The 21,642-nt window shown below is 37.5% G+C and overlaps 1 protein-coding gene across 1 annotated transcript in view; it reads right to left on the reverse strand.

Annotated features, from left to right (window-relative positions):
* The window catches only part of LOC132296441 (uncharacterized), a gene marked incomplete at its 3' end in the record, with an annotated part of 73,055 nt that extends 51,714 nt beyond the window's left edge, over window positions 1–21,341 (reverse strand). The window contains exons 1-5 of the mRNA XM_059794646.1: window positions 21,285–21,341; window positions 20,828–21,175; window positions 19,963–20,016; window positions 19,571–19,858; window positions 18,667–18,816 (exon numbers count right to left, since the gene is read on the reverse strand). Of these exons, the coding sequence (XP_059650629.1) occupies window positions 18,667–18,816; window positions 19,571–19,858; window positions 19,963–20,016; window positions 20,828–21,175; window positions 21,285–21,341 (897 nt within the window). The remainder of the gene's footprint in view (window positions 1–18,666; window positions 18,817–19,570; window positions 19,859–19,962; window positions 20,017–20,827; window positions 21,176–21,284) is intronic.
* Between the last annotated feature and the right edge of the window lie 301 nt (window positions 21,342–21,642).

A 21,642-nucleotide genomic window follows, 5' to 3' on the forward strand; every position in this document is an offset into this window, starting at 1 on the left:
TTTTCAATTGAAGCTAGAAAATAGCATAAAACAAGTATAGACTGCAAAGCAACAGGTTTTACAAGGAAACCCTCTCAATTAGGGAAAACATTGGGTCTTGGCCTCAGCCAATGCAAGCATCCACTAGTTGTAAGTAAGCTGTTACACACACAGCTGTCTCACACTCTGTAACGACCCAGCCATTTGCCTTCCTTTCCTTTTTCCTGAAATTTTACGAATGAAATTTTTTCGTTTAATTTTTCTTTCTGAGCCCTGTTTTGTGTCGCTTAGTGTCATCTCGAGTGCTCGAAATTGGTTCCTGAGACTCTTTTCCGTGGATTGACAACTTCCTTTGAGAACTGAGTCATTTTCACATTTTTCGTTTTTCGACACTATTCACTTTCCGTCATTTTCCCTATTTCGTCCTTTTCCCTATTTTGTCTTTTCCTCGTTTGACACTTTGTTGGCGTAACCACACTTCTTGTGTTTGGAGTTGGTTTTTGACTTCATGTATCTCCATCTTGAGTGGTTTCCACGAAATACGTATCTTTACTTTTGCAAGAAAGTACTTTGGTTGCTCCCGGTGTCCATAGGGGCATGGATGCAAAGTTCTTTGAAATTATTTTCTTTTCTTGGGTGTTTTTCGTAAATATCTTTTGAAGATATTTTATTTCAGGGGTTTTTTGGAAAATATTTTTGGAAGATATTTTTATTCTGGGCCATAAGTGCAGTTTTTACTTTTTAGAGGGGCCATTATGCAATTAATGAAAGTTATGGCAAAATGTCTTGTTTGAGCTTGGATCCTCGTACGGGATTCATCTTCACATTTCATCGAGTTTTGTACTCTTGGAATTTCCTCCTGGTCGATGTTTTCCAGTTTGCGGGTTTCTGGCCCTAGTTTGCACCAAATTTGTTTTGGGCATAACTTTCTGCTCGGGACTCGGGTTTTGAAGCCGTTTCTTCCGTTATTCATATTTTATCATTTTGAATCTTTTTTGTTTACAAGTTTTGCCATTTGATCTCATCAACTCAAATTTTACTTTTTCGGACTCGACGGGAGCCGTTCGGGGCACTTTTTGAGGTTTCTATAAAAGGGGGGTGAGATATTTCATTGTTCATCTTCTCCCCTCTTCATGCATGACATGGAGCTCCCATGGTAGCCCAACAGGTGCTGCCATCTTCTCTCTCCTCTTTTGGTTCACTTTTCCTTGATAGAAAGTCTTCGGCCTTAACGTTTGTTGTTCCCCTCGCCGTGCTCCACCTTTCCCCCTTATTAAAATTCAATTTTGACCATTTCTTGAGTTTGGTTTTGAGGTCAAGTTATGATTTTGATGGGGCTTTCATGGGTGTTATGTTCACGGCGTTGTCCCCGCCAAAACCTAGTAGTTTCGTCGGATTCGGAGCCGTTCCATTTTGGTGGGCCTTTGGAATTTTCATCTCAAATTGAGGTAGGAGATGTTCTAGGTTTAAATTCTTGTTGTATAGCATGCTTGTGATGCTTATACTACTTGTTTGCATGATTAAATATAAAATCTAGAGATTTTATTATTTATTTTTCTTATACGGGATCTAATTTTCCCAGTTGCTCATGACTTGGTTTAAACATGTAGCGTGATTTTATATTGTCCCTTGATTTGCTCATTGTCGTGTATTAAAATTGGAACATTTGAATAAGTATTAAAGATTTTATTTAATATTTATCTTAGGTGAAAGATTAATCACATGGCCTTAACTAGCTTAAAATCAATATGTGTTAGCATATTAAATTAGGCCTTAGCATGCTCTCCAACATAGTTGAATTTGAAAGTGATTGGAGGTGTTTTGAAATTTAGTAATTATTAATTAATTTGCCCCGAGTGCACTATTCACTCTATTTAAATTCAGATTTGATATTCTTGATTTACATGCCATATAATTTCACATATATTTGATTTAGAATATTCGGTTAGGTTTTGAAACCTTTTATTTAATTAAATTCCATGTTTAAGATTTAATCCTTATGGTGATATACAACTTGGAATTGTATTGTGGCATGCTAGAAAATTATGTTTTGGTATGGTTGTTCATATGTATTAAATTGGGATTTATTGCATGAGAATTGCAACTTTTGTTTTATATTTAACTTTAGTGAAGGTTTAATTCGCATGGTCGTAAATTGAATGAAATAAACTTGTAATGTGATATTACATTAGTCCTTGGCATGTTTTCCAATATAGGTTAATTTGAGAGCATTTGGTTAAGTTTGAAAATCAAAAGATTTTAATTAAAAGAATTAATTAAAATCTATTTTATAGTCCCATTAGCTTAATTAAGGTTTTAACTTGATATTTGTATTGGCCATGACTTGTTTACTAGTATATATTAATTTGGAACTATTAGAAGTTGTTTTAGAACCTTGGTACTTAAATTAGCATGATTTAATTAAAGTTTTACTTTGTTGTTCTAACAACCTAATTGAGTTTTAGAATGGATATTGGTAATGACCATGCCATGTCCTTTAACATGTATTAAATTGAGGTTATTTGGAATTGAATCGGAATCTAGAGAATTTAATTGTGTTTATCTATTTAAATTCTATCAATTTGCTCTATGATCTAGTTGTGTTTTAGAAGTGGTTTCTATATTCAAATCATGGACTTAGACTTGTTGTATATTTATTTGGTTATGTTTTGAACATTGGATAACATAGTTGCTATGTTTGTATTCGTGATAATATGTTTTCCTTATTGAATATATTGTTGCCTTGTGTAATGATTTGCACACTTCGTGTTTAACATCTTTCATGCATAGCGTGTAACGAATCACATACTGAAGATTCGACATTCATCATATCATATTAGTTGTGGATTTAGAGCATGTATTGTATAGGTTTCCAAATTTGGTTGTGCTTAGTAGATGGTTGATTTTCTTGCATATTCCTGTTGATATATGCGTTGTTGCACAACTTGTTGATTTTGGAAACTTGGGGATGTCGTTGTTTGACTATGGCTAGGACGTGGTTCTAGTACGGGGGATAGTCCCTCTATATGGTCTAGTGCGCACATAGGGAGGTTACCCATGGGCTAGTAACCCTAAAGTAACTATGTTGTCGGTCTGATCCGGCGTGACGTCCGAGTATCTACTTTGTTTGATTTCGCATTTCATTTTCAAGTTGATAACTAGATGATGTTGTAACTTGTCGTTTCCTATTTGTCGTTCCATTTTAAGTTACATGATGTTCACTTTGCGAAATTGTGCTTTATGCGTTGTATTGGAAGTTTCAATGTTGGTTAAATTGCATCGATATTGAAATTTGTGTTTTGATGTTGTAACAAAGCTTAGGATTGATCCTATTGATTCATTTATAACTTAGACGTTAGGTGGCATGACCCGCTTCTGTTGTTTTCGTGCTTTAGATTTCAAGCTGATAGCTTTAAGAAATTGTATTTTGTTGCCTTGTATAATATGTTTTTTGTTGTGGTTGGATTGCATTGAAGTTATAAATTGCGGTTTGATTATTCAGCATGGCCTAGGATGATTCATTAGACTTATTTAGAACATAGACGTTAGGTGACTTGATCACTTTAGTTGTTTCTGTATTTGAGATTGCAAGTTAATACCTTTAAGAACCTATATCTTGTTGCTTTGTATAACGTGCTTCCATATTGTTTAAATGGCATAGATGATGTGATTTATGCTGAAAACACTCTAAGGTAGCTTAGGATGCTCCCTGAGTCTCATTTCGATATAGACGTTAGGTGGCATGAACCCCTTTAACATGTTTCACCTTAAGGTGATAAATTTGTAAAATGCTAGGTCGATGCATGCTCATCTCCTACGAGTAGCTTTATGTTACTCACCCCTACGATACTGGGGCATATTTCCGGTACGAAGACTTGGTTCGTGACGCCTAGCATTCCTTGGATGTCGTGTAGCTTTCAAATTTCCATTTCATGCGAATGTTAGCATGAAATGTCATTTTGTAGACTTATATGTCAAAATAGGTATATTTGATTCCAGGTATGTAATGTGTACTTAAGTACACTTCTTTCAATGTATTTGATATGTATGAGATGAGGCCGGAGGCCGATGAACATTATATTGTATTCTATGTACTTTTTAACTTCATGAAATATTGTGAAAATCTTGAAAAATCGCATGTCATTGCTTCACCATGGTTGCATCGGGTGTAGGAATTCCATTCTCATTTTTTCATAGGGTCTCATAAATCATATTTGAAGTGTGGCTAAGGGCCAAACGGTCATTTGATCCCGTTTTGTATTTTTGGATTCCGAGTTTTCATTCCAAGTTCCATTTTTGCCTTTTTGCCCGTTGGGGGGTCGGATTTTGTATCGGTGGTATTTTTAAGTCGTGGACCATTGTAGCACGTCCAAATAGGTAAGTTACGTTTGCATGCATGGTCGTTTCCGGGCAAAACCTTATCATTTGTGTTTTGAGCTTCTTGTGAATTCATTTCGCATTTTTTTTTGCATATTCTGATCTAGGGGCATTATGGACCTTTCACATTAGTTTTATTTTCTTCTTTTGACATGGTTGAATAGAAAACATGATTTTAGGGGGGGTTTCTTCTTCGTGTTTTTTCAGAAAATGTCATCTTGGTACCGGAAGTCCCTCGTGAAGTTTCAGCTTCCAGTTTTCATTTAGCAGCTTTATGACCCTCTTATTCAGTTCTGATCTAGGGGCATTTTGGGGATTTCACAGTGAGTTTTTTTTAATTTCGTCAGCATTGTCAGGTAGAAAACTCGATTTTAGGGGGGGTTTCTTCTTCGTGTTTTTCCAGAAAAGCTCGTCTTGACCTCCGTTTCAAGCCTCAGTTCTGGGCAGATAAAAAAAAATGTAGCAGCAGCCAAGGTCTGCCACCAGCCCTGTCTTTGGGCGCCGGCATGCGCGTTGGTGGGCTCGCGCATGGGCGCCGTGTGCGCCATGGCCCTCGTCGGGCTGCCGCGACGCCAATTCTTCTTTTAGGCTTTTCTCCTTTGTCCGGACTCCGATTCAAGTGAATTTTTTTTTGAACTTGACCAATTTTTTGCTGTCTTTCCAACGGTGTGCTCAGTTGCACCCGGTTCTTCCTGGTTAATTACCAGTTTGCCCTTAAAGATTTAAGTGTCCGTTTTTCATCGTTATGCCGTTTCTCCTTCATCCGGACTCCAAATCATGCGATTCTTGATCCCATCTTGATTAGTTTTTCGTTGTCTTTCCAGCGATGGGCTCGGTGGCGCCCGTATCCACATTTTTCAAAAATAACTATTTTGCCCCTGGGGGCTTATTTGTCATATTTTGACCTTTTGCTTCCGCATTTGTTCTCGTTGAGTTCCATGACCTCATGGAAGGTCACTTTGACTTCTTAGAGTCTTGTTTTCTGTTTTCGCTTCCGCATATCGGATCCGTTATCGGGTTAAATCTTCGGTTCATCACAGGACACGCTGGCCTAAAAACCAGGGTCGTCATAGGTGGTATCAGGGCTCCTAGGTTCGAAAACCTTAGGACGACGGGTTTTGGGCGCATATCAGGCTCACGTTGTTTTGCTTTGATGTGTCATTTATATCTTGATAACATGCCTTGTTTGATAACATGTCTTGTATGATAACATGTTCACAGGCTTAGGTGTTTTGAGACATCTATTATTTGTTAAGCATACTTTATGTGTATATATGCTTCCTGATAACATGTCCTATGTCACTATCATATTCTAGTGTGATAACATGTCTGCGTGCTTCTTGATAACATGTTTGATTTGATAACATGCCTATTTGCTTATGTGGCAACTTGTTTACTACTTGTGTGAGTAGATAGTTATGCTATGTTGCATGCTACTTGTTTACTTTATGTCAGGTTTTTGCTTTGTCTCTTAGGATCTGTCGTATCCCTTGGATGCGTTCTTGTTTCACGAGTTTCTTCCTTAGGTAGGAGAAATTCATTCTGTGAGGACCCATGTAGGGAACCTTCTTGTCTGTTTTGTTGGTTGATGCGAGTGAGGCTCATGTGAGCGTAAACAACTGCGATTCATTTCCTTTTCCTTGTCTGGTGGAGTGAGACGTGGGCCAGGGAGGCACCATTTCATTTCATTTTCCATCGTGGCTTTTAGATCTAAGGCCTTAAGCATAATGGTGCTAGTGTCATTGTTGTCAGAGTTTTGGGATTAGCTACCCCAACTCTCACAGATGCCTGGTTCCCACGGTGCTTTTGGTAATAATCATTTTCGACATTGATGTCATCCGTACCAATAGGTTTCTCAGAGTTGACCTGGTTGGGGCATGTTATGAACTAGTGCCTTATACCGTCATGCTACCTTGCTGACGAGTAAGTGTGGGCGGGTTCTGGTCACTGTTCGTACTGCCTTGTCACTCTCTTCTTTCACTGTGTTTGACGTTTTGTTTTCTCGGGATTCTCTCGGTGGTTGACGTTGAGTTAACATGCCGATTCGTATGAGGTGTTGCCTCAGTTCATGGCTTCGCGTTCCATCAGTTGATCTTTAGACTTCAGGATTTGTCATTCAGTGCGTTGTGAGCTGTCCTTTGATATGACCTTTTGCTCGGTCATTATTCTGTTCTCTCTGGTATGTTCCTAATTTCGGGGATGAAATTCCTTTAAGGAGGGTAGGTTGTAACGACCCAGTCATTTGCCTTCCTTTCATTTTTCCTGAAATTTTACGAATGAAATTTTTTCGTTTAATTTTCCTTTCTGAGCTCTGTTTTGTGTCGCTTAGTGTCATCTCGAGTGCTTGGAATTGGTTCCTGAGACTCTTTTCCGTGGATTGACAACTTCCTTTGAGGACCGAGTCATTTTCACATTTTTTGTTTTTCGACACTATTCACTTTTCGTCATTTTCCCTATTTCGTCCTTTTCCCTATTTTGCCTTTTCCCCGTTTAACACTTTGTTGGCGTAACCACACTTCTTGTGTTCGGAGTTGGTTTTTGACTTCATGTATCTCCATCTTGAGTGGTTTCCATGAAATACGTATCTTTACTTTTGCAAGAAAGTACTCTGGTTGCTCCAGGTGTCCATAGGGGCACGGATGCAAAGTTCTTTGAAATTATTTTCTTTTCTTGGGGTGTTTTTCGTAAATATCTTTTGAAGATATTTTATTTCAGGCGTTTTTAAGAAAATATTTTTGGAAGATATTTTTATTCTGGGCCATAAGTGCAGTTTTAACTTTTTGGAGGGGCCATTATGCAATTAATGAAAGTTATTGCAAAATGTCTTGTTTGAGCTTGGATCCTCGTACGGGATTCATCTTCACATTTCGTCGAGTTTTGTACTCTTGGAATTTCCTCCTGGTCGATGTTTTCCAGTTTCAGGGTTTCTGGCCCTAGTTTGCGCCAAATTTGTTTTGGGCATAACTTTTTGGTCGGGACTCAGTTTTTAACGCCGTTTCTTCCATTGTTAATATTTTATTATTTTGAATCTTTTTCATTCACAAAGTTTTGCCATTTGAGTGCATCAGCTCAAATTTTACTTTTTCGGACCGACGGGGCCCATTCGGGGCACTTTTTGAGATTTCTATAAAAGGGGGGTGAGATATTTCATTGTTCATCCTCTCCCCTCTTCATGCATGACCTGGAGCACCCATGGCAGCCCAAGGGGTGCTGCCATCTTCTCTCTCCTCTTTTTGTTCACTTTTCCTTGATGGAAAGTCTTCGGCCTTAACGTTTGTTGTTCCCCTCGCCGTGCTCTACCTTTCCCCCTTATTAGAATTTAGTTTTGACCATTTCTTGAGTTTGGTTTTGAGGTCAAGTTATGATTTTGATGGGGCTTTCGTGGGGGTTATGTTCACGGTGTTGTCCCCGACAAAACCTAATAGTTTCGTCGGATTTGGAGCCGTTCCATTTTGGTGGGCCTTTGGGATTTTCATCTCAAATTTAGGTAGGAGATGTTCTAGGTTTAAATTCTTGTTATATAGCATGCTTGTGATGCTTATACTACTTGTTTGCATGATTAATATAAAATCTAGAGATTTTATTATTTATTTTTCTTGTACGGGATCTAATTTTCCCAGTTGCTCATGATTTGGTTTAAACATGTAGCGTGATTTTATATTACCCCTTGATATGCTCATTGTCGTGTATTAAAATTGGAACATTTGAATAAGTATTAAAGACTTTATTTAATATTTATCTTAGGTGAAAGATTAATTCACATGGCCTTAACTAGCTTAAAATCAATATGTGTTAGCATATTAAATTAGGCCTTAGCATGCTCTCCAACATAGTTGAATTTGAAAGTGATTGGAGGTGTTTTGAAAATTAGTAATTATTAATTAATTTGCCCCGGTGCACTATTCACTCTATTTAAATTCCGACTTGATATTCTTGATTTACATGCCATATAGTTTCACATATATTTGATTTAGAATATTCGGTTAGGTTTTGAAACCTTTTATTTAATTAAATTCCATGTTTAAGATTTAATCCTCATGGTGATATACAACTTGGTATTGTATTGTGGCATGCTAGAAAATTAAGTTTTGGTATGGTTGTTCACATGTATTAAATTGGGATTTATTGCATGAGAATTGCAACTTTTGTTTTATATTTAACTTTAGTGAAGGTTTAATTCGCATGGTCGTAAATTGAATGAAATAAACTTGTAATGTGATATTACATTAGTCCTTGGCATGTTTTCCAACATAGGTTAATTTGAGAGCATTTGGTTAAGTTTGAAAATCAAGAGATTTTAATTAAAAGAATTAATTAAAATGTTTTTTGTGGTCCCATTAGCTTAATTAAGGTTTTAACTTGATATTTGTATTGGCCATGACTTGTTTACTAGTATATATTAATTTGGGACTATTAGAAGTTGTTTTAGAACCTTGGTACTTAAATTAGCATGATTTAATTAAAGTTCTACTTTGTTGTTCCAACAACCTAATTGAGTTTTAGAATGGATATAGGTGATGACAATGCCATGTCCTTTAACATGTATTAAATTGAGGTTATTTGGAATTGAATCGGAATCTAGAGAATTTAATTGTGTTTATCTATTTAAATTCTATCAATTTGCTCCATGATCTAGTTGTGTTTTAGAAGTGGTTTCTATATTCAAATCATGGACTTAGACTTGTTGTATATTTATTTGGTTATGTTTTGAACATTGGATAACATAGTTGCTATGTTTGTATTCGTGATAATATGTTTTCCTTATTGAATATATTGTTGTCTTGTGTAATGATTTGCACACTTCGTGTTTAACATCTTTCATGCATAGCGTGTAACGAATCGGACACTGAAGATTCGACGTTCATCATATCATATTAGTTGTGGATTTAAAGCATGTATTGTATAGGTTTCCAAATTTGGTTGTGCTTAGTAGATAGTTGATTATCTTGCATATTCCTGTTGATATATGCGTTGTTGCACAACTTGTTAATTTTGGAAACTTGGGGATGTCGTTGTTTGACTATGGCTAGGACGTGGTTCTTGTATGGGGGATAGTCCCTCTATATGGTCTAGTGCGCACATAGGGAGGTTACCCATGGGCTAGTAACCCTAAAGTAACTATGTTGTCAGTCTGATCCGGCGTGACTTCCGAATATCCACTTTGTTTGATTTCGCATTTCATTTTCAAGTTGATAACTAGATGATGTTGTAACTTGTTATTTCTTATTTGTCGTTCCATTTTAAGTTACATGATGTTAACTTTGCGAAATTGTGCTTTATGCGTTGTATTGGAAGTTCCAATGTTGGTTAAATTGCATCGATATTGAAAATTGTGTTTTGACGTTCTAACAAAGCTTAGGATTGATCCTATTGATTCATTTATAACTTAGACGTTAGGTGGCATGACCCACTTCTGTTGTTTTCGTGCTTTAGATTTCAAGCTGATAGCTTTAAGAAATTGTATTTTGTTGCCTTGTATAATATGCTTTTATGTGGTTGGATTGCATTGAAGTTGTAAATTGCGGTTTGATTGTTCAGCATGGCCTAGGATGATTCCTTAGACTTATTTAGAACATAGACGTTAGGTGACATGATCACTTTAGCTGTTTCTGTATTCGAGATTGCAAGTTAATACCTTTAAGAACCTATATCTTGTTGCTTTGTATAACGTGTTTCCATATTGTTTAAATGGCATAGATGATGTGATTTATGCTAGAAACACTCTAAGGTAGCTTAGGATGCTCCCTGAGTCTCATTTCGATATAGACGTTAGGTGGCATGAACCCCTTTAACATGTTTCACCTTAAGGTGATAAATTTGTAAAATGCTAGGTCGATGCATCCTCATCTCCTACGAGTAGCTTTATGTTACTCACCCCTATGATACTGTGGCATATTTCAGGTACGAAGACTTGGTTCGTGACGCCTAGCATTCCTTGGATGTCGTGTAGCTTTCAAGTTTCCATTTCATGCGAATGTTAGCATGAAATGTCATTTTGTAGACTTATATGTCAAAATATGTATATTTGATTCCAGGTATGTAATGTGTACTTAAGTACACTTCTTTCAATGTATTTGATATGTATGAGATGAGGCCGGAGGCCAATGAACATTATATTGTATTCTATGTACTTTTTAACTTCATGAAATATTATGAAAATCTTGAAAAATCGCAAGTCATTGCTTCACCATTGTTTGATCGGGTGTGGGAATTCCATTCTCATTCTTTCATAGGGTCTCATAAATCATGTTTGAAGTGTGGCCAAGGGCCAAATGGTCATTTGATCCCGTTTTGTATTTTTGGATTCCGAGTTTTCATTCCAAGTTCCATTTTTGCCTTTTTACCCGTTGGGGGATCGTATTTTGTATCGGTGGTATTTTTAAGTCGTGGACCATTGTAGCACGTCCAAATAAGTAAGTTACGTTTGCATGCATGGTCGTTTCCGGGCAAAACCTTATCGTTTGTGTTTTGAGCCTCTTGTGAATTCATTTCGCATTTTTTTTTTGCATATTCTGATCTAGGGGCATTATGGACCTTTCACATCAGTTTTATTTTCTTCTTTTGACATGGTTGAATAGAAAACATGATTTTAGGGGGGGTTTCTTCTTCGTGTTTTTCTAGAAAATGTCGTCTTGGTACCGGAAATCCCTCGTGAAGTTTCAGCTTCCAGTTTTCATTGAGCAGCTTTATGACCCTCTTGTTTAGTTCTGATCTAGGGGCATTTTGGGGATTTCACAGTGAGTTTTTTTTTATTCTGTCTGCACTGTCAGGTAGAAAACTTGATTTTAGAGGGTGTTTCTTCTTCGTGTTTTTCCAGAAAAGCTCTTCTTGACCTCCGTTTCAAGCCTCAGTTCTGGGCAGATAAAAAAAAATGTAGCAGCAGCCAAGGGCAGCCACCAGCCATGTCTTTGGGTGCCGGCATGCGCGCCGGTGGGCTCGTGCATGGGCGCCGTGTGCGCCATGGCCCTCGTCGGGCCGCCGCGACGTCAATTCTTCTTTTGGGCTTTTCTCCTTCGTCCGGACTCCGATTCAAGTGAATTTTTTTTTTGAACTTGACCAATTTTTTGCTGTCTCTCCAACGGTGTGCTCGGTTGCACCCGGTTCTTCCGGGATAATTACCAATTTTCCCTTAAAGCTTTAAGTGTCCGTTTTTCGTCGTTATGTCGTTTCTCCTTCATCCGGACTCCAAATCATGCGATTCTTGATCCCATCTTGATTAGTTTTTCGTTGTCCTTCCAGCGATGTGCTCGGTGGCGCCCGTATCCACATTTTTCAAAAATGACTATTTTGCCCCTAGGGGCTTATTTGTCATATTTTGACCTTTTGCTTCCGCATTTGTTCTCGTGGAGTTCCATGACCTCATGGAAGGTCACTTTGACTTCTTAGAGTCTTGTTTTCTGTTTTCGCTTCCGCATATCGGATCCGTTATCGGGTTAAATCTTCGGTTCATCACAGGACACGCTGGCCTAAAAACCAGGGTCGTCACAGGTGGTATCAGGGCTCCTAGGTTCGAAAACCTTAGGACGATGGGTTTTGGGCGCATATCATGCTCACGTTGTTTTGCTTTGATGTGTCATTTATATCTTGATAACATGCCTTGTTTGATAACATGTCTTGTATGATAACATGTTCACAGGCTTAGATGTTTTGAGACATCTATTATTTGTTAAGCATACTTTATATGTATATATGCTTCCTGATAACTTGTTCTGTGTCACTATCATGTTCTAGTGTGATAACATGTCTGCGTGCTTCTTGATAACATGTTTGATTTGATAACATGCCTATTTGCTTATGTAGTAACTTGTTTACTACTTGTGTGAGTAGATAGTTATGCTATGTTGCATGCTACTTGTTTACTTTATGTCAAGTTTTTGCATTGTTTCTTTGGATCTGTCGTATCCCTTGGATGCGTTCTTGTTTCATGAATTTCTTCCTTAGGTAGGAGAAGTTCATTCTGTGAGGACCCATGTAGGGAACCTTCTTGTCTGTTCTGTTGGTTGATGCGAGTGAGGCTCATGTGAGCGTAGACAACTGCGATTCATTTCCTTTTCCTTATCTGGTGGAGTGAGACGTGGGCCAGGGAGGCACCGTTTCATTTCATTTTCCATCGTGGCTTTTAGATCTAAGGCCTTAAGCATAATGGTGCCAGTGTCATTGTTGTCAGAGTTTTGGGATTAGCTACCCTAACTCTCACAGATGCCTGGTTCCCACGGTGCTTTTGGTAATAATCATTTTCGACATTGATTTCATCCGTACCAATAGGTTTCTCAGAGTTGACCTGGTTGGGGCATGTTATGAACTAGTGCCTTATACCGTCATGCTACCTTGCTGACGAGTAAGTGTGGGCGGGTTCTGGTCACTGTTCGTACTGCCTTGTCACTCTCTTCTTTCACTGTGTTTGATGTTTTGTCTTCTCGGGATTCTCTCGGTGGTTGACGTTTAGTTAACGTACCGATTCGTATGAGGTGTTGCCTCAGTTCATGGCTTCGCTTTCCTTCAGTTAATCTTTATACTTCAGGATTTGTCATTCAGTGCGTTGTAAGCTGTCCTTTGATTTGACCTTTTGTTCGGTCATTATTCTGTTCTCTCTGGTATGTTCCTAATTTCGGGGATGAAATTCCTTTAAGGAGGGTAGGTTGTAACGACCTAGTCATTTGCCTTCCTTTCCTTTTTCCTGAAATTTTACGAATGGAATTTTTTCGTTTAATTTTCCTTTCTGAGCTCTGTTTTGTGTCGCTTAGTGTCATCTCGAGTGCTCGGAATTGGTTTCTGAGACTCTTTTCCGTGGATTGACAACTTCTTTTGAGGAACGAGTCATTTTCACATTTTTCGTTTTTTGACACTATTCACTTTTCGTCATTTTCCCTATTTCGTCCTTTTCCCTATTTTACCTTTTCCCCGTTTGACACTTTGTTGGGGTAACCACACTTCTTGTGTTCGGAGTTGGTTTTTGACTTCATGTATCTCCATCTTGAGTGGTTTCCACGAAATACGTATCTTTACTTTTGCAAGAAAGTACTCTGGTTGCTCCAGTTGTTCATAGGGGCACGGATACAAAGTTCTTTGAAATTATTTTCTTTTCTTGGGGTGTTTTTTGTAAATATCTTTTGAAGATATTTTATTTCAGGGGTTTTTAAGAAAATATTTTTGGAAGATATTTTTATTCTGGGCCATAAGTACAGTTTTCACTTTTTGGAGGGGCCATTATGCAATTAATGAAAGTTATTGCAAAATATCTTGTTTGAGCTTGGATCCTCGTATGGGATTCATCTTCACATTTCGTCGAGTTTTGTACTCTTGGAATTTCCTCCTGGTCGATGTTTTCCAGTTTCAGGATTTCTGGCCCCAGTTTGCGCCAAATTTGTTTTGGGCATAACTTTCTGCTCGGAACTCAGTTTTTAACGCCGTTTCTTCCGTTGTTTATATTTTATCATTTTAAAACTTTTTTGTTCATAAAGTTTTGCAATTTTAGCACATCAGCTCAAATTTTACTTTTTCGGACCCGACGGAGCCCGTTCCGGGCACTTTTTGAGATTTCTATAAAAGGGGGGTGAGATATTTCATTGTTCATCTTCTCCCCTCTTCATGTATGACCTGGAGCTCCCATGGCAGCCCAAGGGGTGCTGCCATCTTCTCTCTCCTATTTTGGTTCACTTTTCCTTGATGGAAAGTCTTCGGCCTTAACGTTTGTTGTTCCCCTTGACGTGCTCTACCTTTCCCCCTTATTAGAATTTAGTTTTGACCATTTCTTGAGTTTGGTTTTGAGGTCAAGTTATGATTTTGATGGGGCTTTCATGGGGGTTATGTTCACGGCGTTGTCCCCGACAAAACTTAGTAGTTTCGTCGGATTCGGAGCCATTCCATTTTGGTGGGCCTTTGGGATTTTCATCTCAAATTGAGGTAGGAGATGTTCTAGGTTTAAATTCTTATTATATAGCATGCTTGTGATACTTATACTACTTGTTTGCATAATTAAATATAAAATCTAGAGATTTTATTATTTATTTTTCTTGTACGGGATCTAATTTTTCCAGTTACTCATGACTTGATTTAAACATGTAGCGTGAATTTATATTGCCCCTTGATATGCTCATTGTCGTGTATTAAAATTGAAACATTTGAATAAGTATTAAAGACTTTATTTAATATTTATCTTAGGTAAAAGATTAATTCACGTGGCCTTAACTAGCTTAAAATCACTATGTGTTAGCATATTAAATTAGGCCTTAGCATGCTCTCCAACATAGTTGAATTTGAAAGTGATTGGAGGTGTTTTGAAAATTAGTAATTATTAATTAATTTGCCCCGAGTGCACTATTCACTCTATTTAAATTTCGACTTGATATTCTTGATTTACATGCCATATAGTTTCACATATATTAGATTTAGAATATTCGGTTAGGTTTTGAAACCTTTTATTTAATTAAATTCCATGTTTAAGATTTAATCCTCATGGTGATATACAACTTGGTATTGTATTGTGGCATGCTAGAAAATTAAGTTTTGGTATGGTTATTCACATGTATTAAATTGGGATTTATTGCATGAGAATTGTAACTTTTGTTTTATATTTAACTTTAGTGAAGGTTTAATTCGCACGGTCGTAAATTGAATGAAATAAACTTGTAATGCGATATTACATTAGTCCTTTTTATGTTTTCCAACATAGTTTAATTTGAGAGCATTTGGTTAAGTTTGAAAATCAAGAGATTTTAATTAAAAGAATTAATTAAAATGTATTTTGTGGTCCCATTAGCTTAATTAAGGTTTTAACTTGATATTTGTATTGGCCATGACTTGTTTACTAGTATATTTGTTGCACAACTTGTTGATTTTGAAAACTTGGGGATGTCGTTGTTTGACTATGGCTAGGACGTGGTTCTAGTACGGGGGATAGTCCCTCTATATGGTCTAGTGCGCACATAGGGAGGTTACCCATGGGCTAGCAACCCTAAAGGAACTATGTTGTCTGTCTGATCCGGCGTGACGTCCGAGTATCCACTTTCTTTGATTTCGCATTTCATTTTCAAGTTGATAACTAGATGATGTTGTAACTTGTTATTTCTTATTTGTCGTTCCATTTTAAGTTACATGATGTTAACTTTGCGAAATTGTGCTTTATGCGTTGTATTGGAAGTTCCAATGTTGGTTAAATTGCATCGATATTGAAAATTGTGTTTTGACATTCTAACAAAGCTTAGGATTGATCCTATTGATTCAGTTATAACTTAGACGTTAGGTGGCATGACTCACTTCTGTTGTTTTCGTGCTTTAGATTTCAAGTTGATAGCTTTAAGAAATTGTATTTTGTTGCCTTATATAATATGCTTTTATGTGGTTGGATTGCATTGAAGTTGTAAATTGCAGTTTGATTGTTCAGCATGGCCTAGGATGATTCCTTAGACTTATTTAGAACATAGACGTTAGGTGACATGATCACTTTAGTTGTTTCTGTATTCGAGATTGCAAGTTAATACCTTTAAGAACCTATATCTTGTTGCTTTGTATAACGTGCTTCCATATTGTTTAAATGGCATAGATGATGTGATTTGTGCTAGAAACACTCTAAGGTAGCTTAGGATGCTCCCTGAGTCTCATTTCGATATAGATGTTAGGTGGCATGAACCCCTTTAACATGTTTCACCTTAAGGTGATAAATTTATAAAATGCTAGGTCGATGCATGCTCATCTCTTACCAGTAGCTTTATGTTACTCACCCCTACGATACTGGGGCATATTTCAGGTACGAAGACTTGGTTCATGACGCCTAGCATTCCTTGGATGTCGTGTAGCTTTCAAGTTTCCATTTCATGCGAATGTTAGCATGAAATGTCATTTTGTAGACTTATATGTCAAAATATGTATATTTGATTCCAGGTATGTAGTGTGTACTTAAGTACACTTCTTTCAATGTATTTGGTATGTATGAGATGAGGCCGGAGGCCAATGAACATTATATTGTATTCTATGTACTTTTTAACTTCATGAAATATTATGAAAATTTTGAAAAATTGCAAGTCATTGCTTCACCATGGTTGCATCGGGTGTGGGAATTCCATTCTCATTCTTTCGTAGGGTCTCATAAATCATGTTTGAAGTGTGGCCAAGGGCCAAATGGTCATTTGATCTCGTTTTGTATTTTTGGATTCCGAGTTTTCATTCTAAGTTCCATTTTTGCCTTTTTGCCCGTTGGGGGATCGGATTTTGTATCGGTGGTATTTTTAAGTCGTGGACCAATGTAGCACGTCCAAATAGGTAAGTTACGTCTGCATGCATGGTCGTTTCCGGGCAAAACCTTATCGTTTGTGTTTTGAGCCTCTTGTGAATTCATTTTGCATTTTTTTTTTGCATATTCTGATTTAGGGGCATTATGGACCTTTCACATCAGTTTTATTTTCTTCTTTTGACATGGTTAAATAGAAAACATGATTTTAGGGGGGGTTTCATCTTCGTGTTTTTCCAGAAAATGTCGTCTTGGTAACGGAAATCCCTCGTGAAGTTTCAGCTTGCAGTTTTCATTTAGCAGCTTTGTGACCCTCTTGTTCAGTTCTGATCTAGGGGCATTTTGGGGATTTCACAGTGAGTTTTTTTCTATTCCGTCTGCATTGTCAGGTAGAAAACTCGATTTTAGGGTGGGTTTCTTTTTCGTGTTTTTCTAGAAAAGCTCGTCTTGACCTCCGTTTGAAGCCTCAGTTTTGGGCAGATAAAAAAAAATGTAGCAGCAGCCAAGGGCAGCCACCAGCCCTGTCTTTGGGCGTCGGCATGCTCGCCGGTGGGCTCACGCATGGGCGCCATGTGTGCCATGGCCCTTGTCGGGCCGCTGCAACGTCAATTATTCTTTTGGGCTTTTCTCCTTCGTCCGGACTCCGATTCAAGTGAATTTTTTTTTTAACTTGACCAATTTTTCACTGTCTTTCCAACGGTGTGCTCGGTTGCACCCGGTTCTTCCTGGATAATTACCAATTTGCCCTTAAAGCTTTAAGTGTCCGTTTTTCGTCGTCATGCCGTTTCTCCTTCATCCGTACTCCGAATCATACGATTCTTGAGCCCATCTTGATTAGTTTTTCGTTGTCCTTCCAGCGGTGTGCTCGGTGGCACCTGAATCCACATTTTTCAAAAATAACTATTTTGCCCCTGGGGGCTTATTTGTCATATTTTGACCTTTTGCTTCCGCATCAGTTCTCATTGAGTTCTATGACCTCATTGAAGGTCACTTTGACTTTTTAGAGTCTTGTTTTCTGTTTTCGCTTCCGCATATCGGATTCGTTATCGGGTCAAATCTTCGGTTCATCACAGGACACGCTGGCCTAGAAACCAGGGTCGTCACACACTCTGCACACACCCTTGTATCAGAAGTAGACACTAGTTTTCACACACTTCACTTCACACACTAGCTCAACAAAGTGTATACAAACACTCCCTCTGTCCTAGGCAACCCTGCCAGGACCAAACAAGCTCTCTAAGTTCACCAAATACATTATAACAAATGTAAAACAACAATCACAGATCCTTTCTTCAATTGAAATGAAACTGACAACTCAGTATTTTAGATTACCACTTTGTAACACCGATTTTCAGCACTTATGTCTTGAGGGGTAAAAAGGGAATTTCCTCTCGAGATTAATTCAATATCTTCATACTCAGTCTTCATTCACTATGGTACTCATGTTCATGACTTTTAATCACTGAAGTGCAGCATGAGTTTAGCATATAGAACCAATATTACCCTCGTTTCAGCAAAAACACATTCTATGACTAAGGGTTAAGAACTGAGAGTTGTTGCAGACCAAATTTCTATTACAAAACCAATTTCAACATGTAAGATTCATCAAGATACACTTGCTAGAGGATTAAAAGCTTATCATACAACAAGTCATAATCAATCAGTGCTTGAATCTATGAAAATCTCAGAAAATTAAGTATAACAAATGAGCTCACTGTTAATTTTTGATTTCAGCATGATTTCAACAATAATTCAGTACTGAGCAAGTGTAAAATGGTGATTGATACCTATGTCAACTCTTAGAAAAGACCTCAGCACCTTGGAACTAAAATCCAATACTCAGTCCAGCCCTTAAAGTAGTGAAAAACAGCAGCAGCAACCTCTTCTCTGCTATAACTATCACATAGCTCGAATTAGTAAGTTTTTTTGGCTTGAATCTTCATCAAAAGCTTCAGACAAACTTGTTCACTCAAGGCTCTCAAGTTAATGCAGGTTGTAGCTCAAAAACACTCCTCTCTCACAAGGCTGAAACCCTAAAAAAGTCTATAACAACATATATATATGGATTTTCAAAATGCACAGACCTTCGTACACCCACAGATTACACCTGTCACCTCAAGCCAATCATTGACACAGTGCAATGCAGATATTTCCAAGAGCAAGAGCCAAACATAGAAGGCCACCTCAGCAGTTTTGTCCCTATGCACACTAAAGTACACATATACACCACAATGCTGCAAATTCCATTCAACTCTAGACTTAGCCACCAAGAAATGCAATATTCTTGTATATTCATTTAATTTGGGACTACTAAAATGTGTCACACTGCTGAGCATAATAAGAAATGACCAGAATACCCTTGCAACAGATTTTTTAACTTCTTAGCTAAAAAAAATCCTAAAACTGTATAAATGAGAATGCTGATTCACTCAGGTCAATCCAGTGCAATGCAGCATCCAAAACATACGGGTATATGTTGAATACAACTGAGAAATGATAATGCTACCCCTGGAATCATTTGTGACAGTTTTCATGAACTGAATCCACACAATTCTCAGTAAATTAAGCAAAAATAGATAGATGAGCTGTGATGAATACATTAAAACAGTAATGAGGGATAAGTCACTGAATAAAAAATGACCACACTATCCTTGAGGCTTATTTCAAGCAACTTTGACATTGAAGAAGCCCTTTGAAGCCACTGCCACTCTTATTTTTGACATTAAAGAGGCAAACAATGCCTAAGGAACTTAGGACCAACAATCTCCCCATTTTGCCTTTATTGACAAAAACTTCAATTATGAAATAAGACATCACTAAAGTAGACTAAGCCAAAGTAATACTAAGCAAATTAACAATAGCAACAAGTAAGAGAAGGGATAGCTGAAAAACTACCCTTATTTCAGTCTATTCTCCCCCTTTTTGACATTGAAGGACAAAAGGTGAGAAAGACCAACAATGAGAGGCTTAGAAAGAGGGTGGAACAACCCTGAGAAGAGCTCTGAGGGTTGAACAGTGTTGAGGGAGAAGAGGTTTGGTCATGATATTTGCCAGTTGATTTTCAGTTGGTAAGTAAGTAATGTCAATGAGGCCTTTTTGAACTTTGTCTCTAAGAAAGTGATACTTGATGTCAATATGTTTGCTCTTCCAGTGAAGTGTGGGATTCTTGCTTATGGCAATGGCACTTTGATTATCACAATAGAGTTTAGGAGGACCTGAGAAATGAATACCAAGATCAGCAAAAGTAGTGTGCATCCAGAGAAGTTGAGAACCAGCCTAAGAAGCAGCTATGTATTCAGCTTCCGAAGTAGACAGAGAGACAGTATCCTGCTTCTTACTTAACCAAGAAACTAAGTTGGAACTAAGAAGATAGCAACAACCTGATGTACTTTTTCTGTCAGGTAAGGATCTACCCCAATCAGCATCTGAAAAAGCTGTGATAGGCAATGTTGAGGAAAAGATATAATGTAGACCATAGGAAATAGTACCCTTGACATATCTCAGAATCCTTTTAGCAGCCTGAAGATGAGAGAGTCTAGGATTACTTTGAAATCTTGCTACCAACCCCACAAAATACATGATATTAAGTCGTGAAGTTGTGAAATACAATAGACTGCCAATGATAGACCTATAAAGAGTAGAGGAAACTAATTCTGTGGTACATTCAAGAGACAGCTTGGAATTAAGACATAAGGGAGTTGAAACAGATTTGCACTCAGTCATATTGAATTTTGTAAGTAACTCAGAGGCATATTTTTGTTGAGAGATGAAGATTCCTTTGGAGGTTTGATGAATTTAAAGACCAAAGAAGTATATAAGAGTTCCCAAAAGAGACATTTCAAATATGGTTTTCATCAAGTTTGCAAACTCTGATGCTAAAGATGTATTGGAGCCACAAAATATAATATCATTAACATAGACTTGAAGAATGAGGAACTGATCTTGATGAAGCTTGACATAAAGAGTACTATCCACTTTTCCTCTATGAAAACCTTGTTCAATCAAGAACTGATGCAGTTTTTCATACCAAGCCATGGGAGCCTGTTTGAGACCATACAAGGCCTTGTTTAGCTTGAAGACATAGGAGGGAGACTTGGGATCTTCAAAACCTTTAGGTTATTCCAGGTATACTTCTTTATTTAACTCTCCATTCAAAAAGGCAGACTTAACATCTATTTGATACACTTTGACTTGCTTATGACAAGTAAAGGACTAGAGCATTCTAATAGATTCCATCCTAGTAACTGGGGCAAAGGTTTCATCATAGTCAATACCAGCTTGTTGAGAGTATCCTTTACACACCAATCTAGCCTTGTTTTTGATAACTGACCCTTTTTCATCAAGTTTGTTTCTGTAAATCCATTTGGAACCAATAACATTCTTAGCTACAGGTCTAGGAACCAGTGTCCAAGTGTCATTCTTGTGAATTTGTTCAAGTTTTTCTTTCATAGCAACCACCCAATCTTCACTTTTTTGTGCTTCAGAGTAAGACTTTGGTTCAATAGAGGATAGCATTGTAAAATGACTGTATTCTTCTCCATCATCAGCTTCTAATTCAGTGAGTTTCTTCTTGTTTCTTGTCTGAACACCAGCCTGAGTAGAACCAATAATGTTTTCAGCTTGAACCTATTTTTGTAATCCTGGATAAGTAACTTCTCTATGATCATCAAGTTCTGAAGTAGATTTAACAGATTTATCTAACCTTGAACAGAATGAGATGGACTGGCTTCAGTTGATCCTGGTATAGAACTGATGTCATCATTAATGCTAAGTTGTGGAGTTTCATCAAATTTAACATGAATTGATTCAATAACCTTGGAGGATCTTAGATTATAGCATCTGTAAGCCTTGCTTTTTGTAGAGTACCCCAAGAATATCCCTTCATCAGCCTTGGAATCAAATTTTCCTAAGTTCTCTATATAATTGAGAATGAAACACTTGCTGCTAAACACTTTAAAATAATAAAGTGTTGTAGGTCTTCCATACCATAGTTCAAAAGGATTTTTACATGAATTTGGTCTAAGAAGTACCCTGTTGATGATATACACAGCTGTATTAAC

This window comes from Cornus florida, unplaced genomic scaffold (assembly GCF_030987335.1).
Source record: "Cornus florida cultivar Cherokee Brave unplaced genomic scaffold, ASM3098733v1 CherokeeBrave_3.0.0_Hap2_Chr02, whole genome shotgun sequence".
Classification (NCBI taxonomy): domain Eukaryota; kingdom Viridiplantae; phylum Streptophyta; class Magnoliopsida; order Cornales; family Cornaceae; genus Cornus; species Cornus florida.